The sequence below is a fragment of the Chinchilla lanigera genome, unplaced genomic scaffold (genome assembly GCF_000276665.1).
Source record: "Chinchilla lanigera isolate Chin_1 unplaced genomic scaffold, ChiLan1.0 scaffold00036, whole genome shotgun sequence".
Taxonomy (NCBI): Eukaryota; Metazoa; Chordata; class Mammalia; order Rodentia; family Chinchillidae; genus Chinchilla; species Chinchilla lanigera.
The window spans coordinates 11,622,970-11,636,144 of NW_004955437.1; the positions used below are offsets into that span (position 1 = coordinate 11,622,970).

At 46.9% G+C, this 13,175-nt stretch overlaps 1 protein-coding gene across 1 annotated transcript in view; it reads left to right on the forward strand.

The window, feature by feature from the left end:
* Mep1a (meprin A, alpha (PABA peptide hydrolase)) overlaps window positions 1–13,175 on the forward strand; it is a 34,032-nt gene extending 20,857 nt beyond the window's left edge. The window contains exons 7-14 of the mRNA XM_013516737.1: window positions 1,167–1,342; window positions 3,572–3,793; window positions 4,572–4,721; window positions 7,620–7,835; window positions 8,890–9,363; window positions 10,587–10,760; window positions 11,407–11,698; window positions 12,482–13,175. Of these exons, the coding sequence (XP_013372191.1) occupies window positions 1,167–1,342; window positions 3,572–3,793; window positions 4,572–4,721; window positions 7,620–7,835; window positions 8,890–9,363; window positions 10,587–10,760; window positions 11,407–11,698; window positions 12,482–12,638 (1,861 nt within the window). The 3' untranslated portion in view covers window positions 12,639–13,175. The remainder of the gene's footprint in view (window positions 1–1,166; window positions 1,343–3,571; window positions 3,794–4,571; window positions 4,722–7,619; window positions 7,836–8,889; window positions 9,364–10,586; window positions 10,761–11,406; window positions 11,699–12,481) is intronic.

A 13,175-nucleotide genomic window follows, 5' to 3' on the forward strand; every position in this document is an offset into this window, starting at 1 on the left:
GCTATGCAGGGGCTGACCTTGAGCTCACTTTGTAGCCCAGGCTGGCCTCAAACTCACAATGCTCCTCCTGCCTCAGGATCCCAAGTGCTGGGATTACAGGAGTGCCCCACCATGCCAAGCCAAATCTTTCATTATGAATCTGTAAATAATATAATATTTTTAATGTGCTAAACAGAGACTGCTATATACTGTTTGGATAAGTCTGGGCCCCAGAGACATGTATGTCAATTCTTTTCCTAGGATTAGGCTGTGTTTTAACTTACAGCACTTTTTTTTTTTTAAATCAAGTTTATTGAACTATAAAAGACACTCTTTTAAGTGTGCTATTCTAAATTAATTACTCTCTAGGCTGCACCTTTATGAAAAATTCTAGATATAAATTTGCTCCCCATAGTATTTATTTCTAAAAATAAATGGATGGCATATTCAGAAAGAAGCACTCTTTCTTTAGTGCTCTGTGTGTCAACCAGCTTAAGCCAGATGAGGTCGGGAATTAAGGTCATCACCTGCGGGTGACAGATGTCACCCCTGAAAGTCTTTCTCGTGCTGCAACCCCATCTCTGTCTCCAGGTTTCGTTGGCATAGGGCATCTAGTTCTGACCCTGGGGTTTTGTTGATCATGGATGGATAACAGAGATGGAAAGGGAAGTCAGCATATAATTCAGCCTCTTATGCAAAAGAAGTACACAAAAAAGCAACTAATATAAAAGCAAAATACTGATGGAACAAGTTAAATATCTAGCTTATCTCAGGAGATCTTTTCTTAGCTTCTTCTTTTATTTAAATAATTTTAAAAGATGCACATCTACTTTGTACCAAGGAGCATGCTACTCTGGAGGCATGAGGAAATGCAGGCTAATTCGGGGCCCACAAGGTTTGCAGTTGGCTGCCGGGGTGGTGGAGGAACAAACGGAGAGTTTAATGGTGAGGGCACAGGGTCGCAGTTAGGAGGAGCAGGTGCTGGGGTTCTAGTGCACAGAGGGTGACTACAGTCAACGTATTGTATCCCATATTTCCAAATAGTCAAAAGAGAATGTTTTAAGTGATTTCACTACAAAGAAATGTGATTTGTTAAAACAATCAAACCTAGCTTCACTCTGACTGGTGTAACCTGAATTGCAGCTAAGAATTCTCTAGGAAACTATTTCCCTTCCCTGGTCTTTTAGGTGCTGGTCTATGGTTGGTGATCAACACGTGGGACAGAACCTCTCCATTGGCACAGGGTGCGACTACAAAGCCATCATCGAGCATGAGATTCTGCATGCTTTGGGTTTTTACCACGAGCAGTCGAGGACCGACCGGGATGACTATGTGACCATCTGGTGGAATGAGATTATCCCAGGTGTGTGGAGCCCAGCGTGGCAGGGTGGGGATGGCGCTCACCTGTGTGGCTTGCTGAACGCCCTCAAGGCTACATTGCTGGAATTAAAAGTGATCCCAGGAAAGGGTCCCGGGGAGTGGGAAGAGTGAGTCCGCACAATGTGGGGGTCACCTGAAAGTCAACCAATGATTTTGTTACGACTCCTGCCTGATGAACCTAATAACCCTATTAGGGCAACTTTCTGTGTGTGAAGCTGCACATGGCTCCAGCAGGCTGGAGGACGGCACCCTGATATTACAGCCCATCACACATTCCAGAATTGTCTTTGTGCTTTTCTAAGTCATCCCATGCTAACCACTGTGCTAAAGGCCAAGTAGTGATCTTTGGCTCCCAGTCCAACCTACAAAAGTGTTTGTCCCTGCTCACCTAGAGATGAGATTACAGATGAGACCCAGTGTATCTGTCTCCTGGTGGGGATTGTGCTGTAGCTGGCATGCCAGGGTGCAGAGGGGAAAAGGGCCTGGAGTCACAGGGTGCCATTGACCTGGTCTTATCTGCCTTCCACCCAAGTTTCTTATCTTCCTACACATCCACTTGGCTTTGCTGAAAATCTCATGAGAAATCAGAAACTGTGTTCATTTCTAAGTCTTAAAGAAAACAATGGTTAATCCTTTCACGATGGCTTTAGGCCAACTTAGTTCCCTTTTCCAAAGAGCCAGCCCATTTGCTAGGGTGATTTGCAGACTTGTTGAGGTCTTCCTGGGCCTGAGTTGCTCAGCACATATTTGCTTATCTCCTGAGTTTTCATCAGATGCAATTCCATATATCTAAATTGCATGCAATCACTGGAGACCTGTTCTCCAATGGGACAACAAACCCAACAAGAGCATAAAAAAGGAAAGTATTATTTCTCAGGGTCATTTGTGACTTATATTGCCCCCTTTTTTTTTGTTTTTTTTGTTTTTTTTGTTTTTCTCCGGTACCGGGAACCGAACTCATGACCTTGCACTTGCCAGGCAGGCGCTTTTGCCGCTGAGCTAAATCCCCAGCCCTTATATTGCCCCTTACTTGGAGTGATCCAGTCCTGTTGTTTCATCTCAGTGGACACTGTACCAGCAACACAGCTTCTCTTCCCCAGCCTGTTCCCTTGTCCTGACTCATAACTGTAGTTTTTTCCTTTCCACTAAGGAAAAACTCAATTTCTGAGGTCTCACAGGGGTTGGCAAACTCCAGCCCATAAGTGACCCATTATGTAAATACAACCATGCCCATTGGGTTATATGTCACCCTGGCTGCTTTTTGTTGCAATGGCAGCACTCAGTAGCAGTGACAGAGAAAATATGGGTTGCAAAGCCCAGAACATCTCTTAGGTGACCCATTATAGGAAGTTTGCAGATGACCTTGGTGTGTGGGATCACTTCCTGTCATGGGCTCCAGCGATGAGTCCTGTAGAGGCACGATAAACCCTGTTCCCTTTTGGGCCACTGTTTTCCTGACGTGGATTCTAGAACATCACAGGCAGAGCAAAATGCACTGGCTAAGTTTTAAAAGTTACTGAAGCCATTTATTTGTAAACCAATCTGATAAGAATCCTTGAATAAAAGGAATGAAGTAATCCCCTCCACCCTGATGAGTATGTGGGAAGTTAAGACAGGCAGGGCGTGGAAAGTGCCTGCTTCAGGTACTTTGCTGGGTCACGAGGCTGGGGGAAACTGAATGCAGGCTGGTCCTTACCACTGGACTGTTGTCACAGGTCTGTCACTGCATGTGACATCCTAGCACCCTCTGGAGGACTCACTTTCTCCCTATCCTGTGTGGGTTATTTATGTCTTTCAGGGGTGTCCTATTTTGAACATGTCTTGAATCCCATAAGTCCCCGTGAGCAGGAGAACCAGGCATTGTCTCTTTCTGACAATAAACACACACACACACACACACACACACATTTACAATGCATCCTTAAATATAATTTATGTATTTAATAATTTATGATACATAAATATATACTTTATATACTACAGCAGGTATTTTATGATCATCCCAATAATTCTATATATATTTTAATGATATTATGCTGTCGATTTATACTTAGCATCTATTAATTCATACATGTAATAATTATAAATTATGTATACATGTTTAAATCAAAGATGTATTATTTCTCTTTTGTGGGTCTCTGGGAATCGTGCTGGAGAGGAAAGGCGGGAGGAGATTGCTGCCGGCCCTGACTGTGGACCCTGTCCCCAACAGGTTATGAGCACAACTTCAACACCTACGATGACAACATCATCACAGACCTCAACACGCCCTATGATTACGAGTCGCTGATGCACTACGCACCTCTCTCATTTAACCAGAATGACAATGTCCCCACCATCACGACCAAGATCCCTGAGTTCAACTCCATCATCGGGCAGCGCCTGGACTTCAGCGCCATTGACTTAGAGAGGCTGAACCGGATGTACAACTGCAGTGAGAGTCGGGACTGGGGAGGGGCGTACCGGGCCCAGCCTTAGTTTCCTTTTGATTTCCTTTCACTCTTCTTGAACTTTCTGGTAAAGGGAGGATGAGTCAAACCACATAAGTAAGGTGCTCTACTTCCAGACCTGAAAAAAATTATAGCGCCTACCTCATAGGATGACCAAGAAATCAGTTATAGACTTGTGTTTCATAAACTAAAAATATTAGACCAATGCAAGGATCTGTTATTGTCTAACTTCTTTAGCTTCTTTTTAAAGGGTGCGTAAGTATGTAAAGGTCAAGACAGGCAAAGAAGCTTAAAAGTTTTTGGGCCCTGAAAGATTCTTTACCCAGTTTATTCCTAGAACATCCTAAACCCTTGGGTGGTTTATTTCCTAAGACAACCCCAATGATCTTCAGAGATACAATTTCCTTACTTCCATCCTTATTTCCATCCATTCAATAAAGCACGCACTAAGGCCACTAAGTATAGTACTGTAAGTACCTTGTTCTTGATCTAGCACAGTGCCCATTGGCCCTCATATAGCAAAGAATGTTTAGAGGTCTTTTTCTCTTGGCTCTATGAGACAGGTAGGCCTGTGTCTATGATGATGAGTTCTGAGAACTACCTGGTTGCTGTTGGATATACCTTTGAGAAAAAACTGCAGAAAGGGAGATGCTCATGTACCTGTTGTATTTGGCCAATGAGGTTTTAGTGGCTGGAGACATTTACTATGTGGCTGAGCTGCATTAAGTCCTTTTAACTACCTGGCAAACATGTCATTTGCAGCCACAACGCACACCCTTTTGGATCACTGTGCTTTTGAGAAGACAAATATCTGCGGGATGATCCAGGGCACCAGAGATGATGCAGATTGGGTCCACGAGGAGAGCACACAAACCGGACAAGGGGACCATACCTTGGGCGGCCGGTGCACAGGTGAGTGGTGGTGAAGTGACCAGTTGAGGGGTTTGCTTAGGTAATAAAGGTCAGCACCTCTCACCCCAGCTAGAACATGAGTTATCAGCCCTGACAACCTGCACAAGGACAAAGAACTCTTCCTTTATCTTAGCTGTTAACTCAATAAAGAGCATTCAGCCCATGCACATGCAACAATAAGGTGTATGTTGACCTCAGTGAAAGTCATGTGGACATGTGGTTGGTAAGACGGGGCCTTGTAAGTAAGGCTAATGTCCCCAGAGCAGTGCCCTCCAGTAGAAATACAATGCTAGCCAACATGTCATATAAAATTTTCTCATAACTCCATAAAAAAGATAAAAATTTTATGTAGCTGACATTGATCTTAACCATATATTTTATTTAACTCAACTTATACAAAATATCAGCATTTCAATGTGTAATCAGTATAAACATAATCTCTCTTTTTTTTTTTTTTTTTTGTCTTTTTGAGTCAGGGTCTTGTTATGCAGTCAAGCTAGCCTTGAGCTCACTTTGTAGCCCATGCTGGTCTCAAACTCTCAATGATCCTCCTGCCTCAGCCTCCCTAGTGCTGGGATTACAGATGTGGGCCACCACGCCCAGTTATAAACATCATCTTGAGACCCTCTCCTTTCTGTGCCACTTATCTGGATTCTGGTTGTCTTTTGCCCTTACTTATGTGTCGGTTGGGAGGTGCCGCACCCGGCCCTCAGAGGCCACAGGTGCTTAGTGGCTGCTGTATCCAATGGCTCAACTTCAGGCAGTTCCAGGCTGTCATTTGTGTAGCACAGAAGCCAAGAAGTCAGGCGGGTTGGAGTTTGAAATCTGACTCTACCACTTGGTAGTTGGGGCTACAGGAAATTGCTGCTGCATGTGTGCTTTTTTACCAAAAACATCTTTGCGTGGATAAGGCTCCCTGAACCCCAAGATATGGATACATATGTCACAGGGGTAGACAGAGGCCTCCTGACTAGCTCATCCCCTGCTGTTTTATTTTCCCCTTCTCTCCATCTTCCTATCGCTTTCTCTCTTCTTCTTTCTTTATTTTTCTCTTTTTTTCTATGTGATGCTGGGTGTGGAACCCAAGGGCTCTCGCATGCTGGGCAAACATTCTACCCCCGAGCTGCACTCCCATCCCCTTCATTTGTTTTTATTTTCATGTTACCATCGTTTGATTACATGTCTTCTGTGAAAACCATCTCTCGCCTGTTTGGAAGTGGGTGAGGTTACAGATGTAATAGCTTTTGAAGGACTTAGTTACAGTGAAGTTGCTTAGTCCATGCCTGTCTGAGAGAGATGGCTCAATTTCTTACCCAGAAGGGACCTGGGTTTGTCATGGGTGCCAGGACCCAGTGAGCATCCCAGAGGTCATAAACCATGGACATTCTGCCTCTGACCTTGGCAAGGGCAACAGTCTCTGTCACACAGCAGATCAGCAGGTGTGTCATCCCAAATAGCCAAAGGGTAATGAGCTGGAAGTTCCATCTGGGTTGCCATGGTAACTTCTGATGCTCCCTCCCTCTGAAGCTGATAGACAGGAACATGATCTTGATCTGCTGGAAGAAGGGTCTAGAGCCACAGTAGGAAAGGACAGGACCTCACCCCAGAAGAAAGAACTATGCATGCCTTACCAGGTAAGCTTGGCCCTCCCTCCTGCTTCCTTTCTGGGGCCTAAGGGAACCGTGTCCCACTGCCAGAGAAAGTGTCCTATGCTCAGGCAAGCACTTGGATCTGAAGGGCCTGAGGGACCCCATGGGACAGATCCACTGCCATCTGAAACTCAGAGGAAAGAGGATCCTAGTCCGCGGCGGAGCTGGTAGGAAGTGCAGCGTCCCGAGTCCCAGGCCTCAGTGATGGAAATTCTGGCCTATGAGATCCAGTTCTCTTCAGCAGAAGTACTCAGCAATTCATGCTGTGGACCCAGGGCTCAGGCTTCTGAGCTGAAGCACTGGGAAAAACACACCGGTTCAGAGAACATCCTCTGAAGAATATTACAGCCGTTCAGATATTTTTAAGACTTTTGGAAGCCGTATGTGAGCTGCCAGCGCTTGTGGCCAGCATAGAAGGTGCAGACTCTGTGTATGAGTCAGGACAGAGCCAGGAGGATGAGGAGCTTTGCCCGACACCCACAGCTGTACACCTTGTGAAACGTTTCTCTGTGAGAAGGCATTGAGAACTGAATATACTCTAAACAGCCTTCTTCTAGCAAGAGTTTTGCATTGTGCTTTACCGTGAAAGTGTGCTGGCTTTCCAGATGGTCTGCCTGGTTAGCCACTGCCTTGCCTGTAGGGAGCTCTGGGGTATCTGTGTTAGGCAACGCCCAACTGTGGCACTGACAGAGATGTTCCTTGCTTTCTTTTTCTGTGTTCTTCTGATGCTTCTTTTTTCCCACAAGTGGAATCCATTTTTACCCCTAGCATGTCTTCAGTGTGTGTCTTCTGCTGTACTAAAGATGGTTCTTTAACACTGATAAAATACCCAACCATCAGTTTAAAAACAAGGGGTATTAAACCAGGAGCCATTGCAAATACTTAAAATCCAAACCTACACCTCTAGTTCGTTATCCAACCAGGCATCCTCTCTGCCCCGATTTAAATGACGCAACTGATGAGGAAACACGAAGTCACTTCACAGACACCGCACTGCAGAGACATGGGCTGGGCCTGGGTTTTTTTAACTCACAGGCAGACGCTTCACATCCTTGGGAACCCGGGCAAGGGGAAGCCAGCACCACACGGAACTCGCAGCTCACTGCCAGTGACCTTGTGATTTTCCTCAGAAGAGCTTTAGCTGGCGCTGCCTGGATGGGCTGCTTCTCCCATGTCACCTTACCCAGGGGAAAGAGAGGGTACGGGGGTGTGGAAGCCAGACACAGACCCCAGGCTGCTGTCCCCACAGGTGCCGGCTACTCCATGCACCTCAACACGGGCACGGGAGCCTTGGAAGAGGCGGCCCTGCTGGAGTCTCGGATTCTCTACCCGAAGAGGCAGCAGCAGTGCCTGCAGTTTTTTTACAGAATGACAGGGAGCCCCTCCGATCGACTGGTCGTTTGGGTCAGAAGGGATGACGGCACTGGCAACGTCCGCAAGCTGGTCAAGGTGCAGACCTTCCAAGGTACGCAGAGGCGTCCACACGGGGGCTGCTCTGGCTTAGCACCCGGGCAGGGCACCTCTCTTTTCTTCTGCTCTCCTCCTCCCACTCTGTCTCTGTACTCCTCCTCCACAAGGTCCTACCATGATGTCTGGTAAGTTTTAACCCCTCTAGGTGTGATTGAACCCCTCCACAGTCAGAAGCAGCGTTGTAAGAAAACAACCCATGTATATAAATCCGGAGTTCCCTAGTGTTTTGCACAAAGCCAGGGCCAGAGAGAGAGACCAGAGAGAGGGTCAAGGAGGGAGAAGGGAAGGGATGAGGGATGCAGAACTGCAGCTCCTGGAGACCTGGTAGTTAAATAACTAGCTGCAAGGTGTCTTCTGTTTGAGAACACAGAGTGGTGTCGTTGTTTAATCTACTTGTCCTGGTGCAGGGAACCTGACCGTTGGTTTCTCTTCACTTCACTCTCACGTCTCTCACATTCTTGGGTGTTGCTTTATGTGTTGCTATAAGGAGCTTAGCGTGGACGCTGTGCACTGCTGGGCAGCAGGAGGCGTGAGGAGCAGCCTGCTGTAAACCAAGACCCAGCGTTAAAAAAATGTTTTTTATTCCTCCGTATTGGGAATCGAACCCCGGGCCTTGCACGTGCCAAGCCAACCCTTTGCCACTGAGCTACACACTTCGTGGTAACAAGGCCCCGTGGAAGTGTCATTATTTGACTTTTGACTCTTAAAATGTCTATTTCATATGGTTCAGCCGAATACGGGGACATTTTAGTGTTAGCAGAGCGGGTAACTGTGGTTTGAGAAGGAAACCAGACCCTGGGAAGTTAAATGGCAGTAGAAAACACAGTCATGATGGGGATTGGAATGTAGATAGAATGTCTTTTTTAAAAAAGCTCTTTTCGCTTTCTAGACAGGTGACTTGACAGAAGGACTTAGGTAGTCTGTAACGGGGCTTATCTGACAAGGTTGCTGTGAGGTTTGTACGAGACAGCCTTCGCACAATGTGACACTCAGAGCAAGTGTGCATTAGATGTCGGCCACCGCTGTCATCAGCCTTTCTCTGTCCTCAGGAGATTCTGACCATAACTGGAAAATTGCCCACGTGACACTCAGAGAGGAAAAGAAGTTTCGCTACCTTTTCCAGGGCACAAAAGGCAACCCTCAGAACTCGGCGGGGGGCATTTCCCTGGATGACATCACCCTGACGGAGACACCCTGCCCGGCTGGGGTGTGGACAGTACGGAACATCTCCCAGGTCCTTCAGAACACAGTGAAAGGGGACAAGCTCCTGAGCCCTCGGTTCTACAACTCCGAGGGATATGGTTTTGGGGTGACCTTGTACCCCCATGGCAGAGCAACCTCCACTGCCTCTGGCTACTTGGGTCTGGCTTTTCACCTGTGCAGTGGGGAGAACGATGCTATCCTGGAGTGGCCGGTGCAGGACAGGCAGGCGATCATGACAATACTTGACCAGGAGACAGACGTGAAAAACAGGATGTCCTTGAGCATGATGTTCACGACCTCCTTGTCCCACACATCTGCAGGTCAGTAATTTGGGCATAAATAAGAACCACCACCAGGCCTTGAGAGGCTGACAGATGTGATTCACATCTGTGTAAGAGGCACAGTATTCTTCTCACACATTTCCACACTGTGTATGAGGTGTGATCAAAAAATACTGTGAATACCTCCATTTCAAAAATGATCACAATAAAGGACACAGTGCCAGGAATCCCCCTCAGAATGTGCCCCCTTGCTTTGAACATACTTATCCCATTACACTTATCAATTTCTGAAGCAGTTCTGGAGTCCTCTTTCCTGTGTGTCTTTAGTTGCGATGTCATGGCTGCCTCCATGTCCCGAGTCTGTCCCAAAGATTTACCTTTCATTGTCATTTTGATCTGGGAGCAAGAGCCAAGAGTCGCATGGTGCCAGACCTAGTGAATAAAATAGATGAGGACACACTGCAGCGTTTTCTCAAGCCTGCCTTTCTGTTGGATGGCACTCAATGTTCAGTATATTTTTAACCAGACCTCATAGACACTGAAGAAACAGGTCTTCTGGAACTGCTTCAGAAAGAGGCCAGAATGATGAAATAAGTGTATTTCAAGTGGGGGTGGGACTTTGAGGGCAATGTCACTTTTACCGTAATAAATATTTTAGACTTTAAACATTCACTGTATATTTTGATTGCCCCATGTACCAACAACATACTCACACTGGAGTATTAGGTTAAACTCTTCAATCCCATGTTTTCCTCCTTCTCTTTCCTTATTCTCTCCTTAAGCAGGTATTGAGGACCTGTGAGGGGTCAGGCTGTGCCAGGCACACAGAGTACAAGGACTCAGGTGGTTCTGCCTCCCCAAGCTCAGGCGGATTAGACAGGTGCTGCTCATCACGGTCAGATCCTCAGAGCTCACCAGGCTTTGTGAAGTGATTTCCAAAAATATTTCTGAATGTCTGTGTGTCTATGAAACAAACTCACCTCAATTATGAAATCGGCAAAACCACTCTGTCAAAATAAGAGGCATCAGTCTGAAAAAGATCAGACTGTGGCCGCTCCCCTTGATGGAAGTCACCAGTCCCACACATGTGTGCATTCAGAGCTGTTCTCCGCTCCTTGCCTCCCAATTGTAAATTTTAACTCTCCTGAAGAGAGCAAATAAGCTGACTTTTTCCAACATATGCATTTTTTCTGATTGACAAAGCCACACATGCTCATTCAAGGCATAAGGTGATACGATGCTATGTTGTTGTCACTCTGCAGCTATCAACGGCTCTGTCATCTGGGACAGGCCGTCCGTGGTGGGCTCCTATGACATCGACTGCGATTGCTTTAGGAGCATTGACTTGGGCTGGAGCAATGCTATCTCCCACCAGATGCTGAAAAGGAGGAGTTTCCTTAAAAATGATGACCTCATTGTTTTTGTGGACTTTGAAGGTACTTTTGCTGATCTTCCTGAATCAATTAATAATCCTAGGCTTTGTCTGCCCTACTGATTTTAAAGCAACTATGGAAGGTGGGGATCTTTCTTGCAAATGAGGTTTAAAAAGAAATAGGAAAAGAAAAAGAAAGCCACATTCTACTCAATTGGTCAGGAACGCCCTTCTTCATCTTATTGAATTTCTCAAATATTGTTCATTGACACACAAAAATTGTACATGTTTATGGGGCACCCTGGGATGTTTCGTGCATGTATTCTTCATGTTCCAGTCAAGCACCTCCAAAAGCATCTATCATTTCTCCAGGGTGAAAACCATATTTTTAATTATCCTTGAGAGAGAAAGCGCAATTTCATTTTTCAAAGTGTCATCTTTCAGGGATAATTTCTCACCTATAACATTTTGCTGATTTCAGATCAGTTTCAGTCTAATGTTATGCTTCATTTGGCAATACATTAACGTGGCAGCTCTACTTTAAAGAAAGAAGCTGCCATCTCAAGGATTAGCTGGATTCAGAGCGACTTTTCCAGGTCACTAATGATAGTGTTCATGAGGGACAGAGACGGCCTGGAAGCCTTCCCCAGAAGTAATCATAATCAGTTATTTGTCCTAATTGGCCTCGTCACCACCTCTTTTTTCTGCAGACCTCACCCACCTGAGACAAACAGAAGTTCCAGTGCGCACTACAGACCGGAGGCTGATCCCTGCAGGCCTTGTACTCCAAGGAGAGGAGCAGCAGGCCTTGGGAGAAGGTGCTAGAAAGTCTATGTTAGACGAAGCCCCACCAATTAGCTTGGGCAGACAGAAGCGGTCTGTGGAGAACACCAGCCCCCTGGAAGACCAAAATGGGCCACAGTATTTCAGAGACCCATGTGACCCTAACCCGTGCCAGAACCAGGGCGTGTGTGTGAACGTGAAGGGTATGGCAAGCTGCAGGTAGGTGCAGGCCTGGGGTGGGCTGGTCAGGGTGCTGATCATGTTAGGCCGAGGCCTCCATCACGTGACCTGAGGGTGTGGCTTTCTCCACTGGACACAAGTGCACCCTGTGGTGGGCTGACACTGCCAGAGTAGACGAGTCCCACCTCCCTGTCCCCTGATGTCTACCCCTTCCTCACCTTGGGGACACTGCCCAGCATCCGGGATGTTGCTGGAATTTCTAATCCCACTGTAGCCCTACTGTGTGTCAGGCTCCTTGACTGGGCCTGAACATCCAGGCAAGTTTTAGAGACACCAAGCAGGACATGCACATTACAGTGACGTTTGGCTTGATGTTGTTAGCAGGTTGAAAAGTTCCAAGCAGTGCGCTAAATCGAGCTCTACCTGGGGAATTTCCCCATATCCTATAGAAGGACCATGTCAGGAGCTGATGTCCGTTCTAATCCTCCCTAACTATTCCTCCTGCGTCCTTGGTGGCCAAGAGGACTGGTCTAAGGATGCATCTTTCAGAGTTAAGTTTAGTGTGTGAAGCACTAACCGTGTGACCTGGAGCACATTGTTTACCATTTCTGTCGCTTTATGGGGAGGATGAGAACAGCCTGACCAGAAACTCCATTGCAGAGGGTTGTCATGGGATTAAATCAGTTGAGTCTAGTGAATACTTAGAACAGGCTGGGCACAGAACACTCAGTAACTGCTCTCTGCCATCCTTGCCACATGGTGCTTGCTGGCAGGCCGCACCTGAGGCCAAATAGCCCCACACGCCCTGTGTCCCCTCCCCAGGTGCGTCTCTGGACACGCCTTCTTCTACACAGGTGACCGCTGTCAGGCCATGCAGGTGCACGGCAGCATTGTGGGCCTGATGATTGGAGGCACAGTCAGTGTGATCTTCCTCACCTTCACCATCACCTCCCTAATTCTCCAAAGGCCAAGGCCATGACCCACCATGGACAGTGCCTGGCTGCAGAGATGCCTCCCCGACTCCGACCTCCCCTCCCTGCGGGCAGCGATCTGGGCAGTTTCCAGTTTGCTTTGAATTGGCTTCCAGAGACTGTGCCTCGGCTTCCTGCGTGATTCTTTTCGTTTTCCTGCCTCCACCTGGTCCTGCTGCCATGCCGGGATGTCTTGTGACAATGCGCATCCCCTGCGATCAGCTTTGCTATATAGCTGTGAGCTCGCTGCCTGCTGGAGGCAGGGACCTGTAACCCTCACTACCATGCTGCCCCGTGCCTGCAGGGTGCCCAGTGGTACCCACACGGTGGGTAGATGGTGAATGGATGAACCAATAAATGAATGAATAACCATGATAAAGAAACTCTCCTGTTTCTGTTTTGGATCAGGAACGCAGAAGGAAATCCAGTTGTGTGTGCATTAATCAGACACTCGATTTTCATCAGACAGAATGGTGTTATGACCCTTTTAACATCTTTTTAAAGGATTTCAAGTGAAGAGTCCTCTGGGAAACTGAGATTCACAG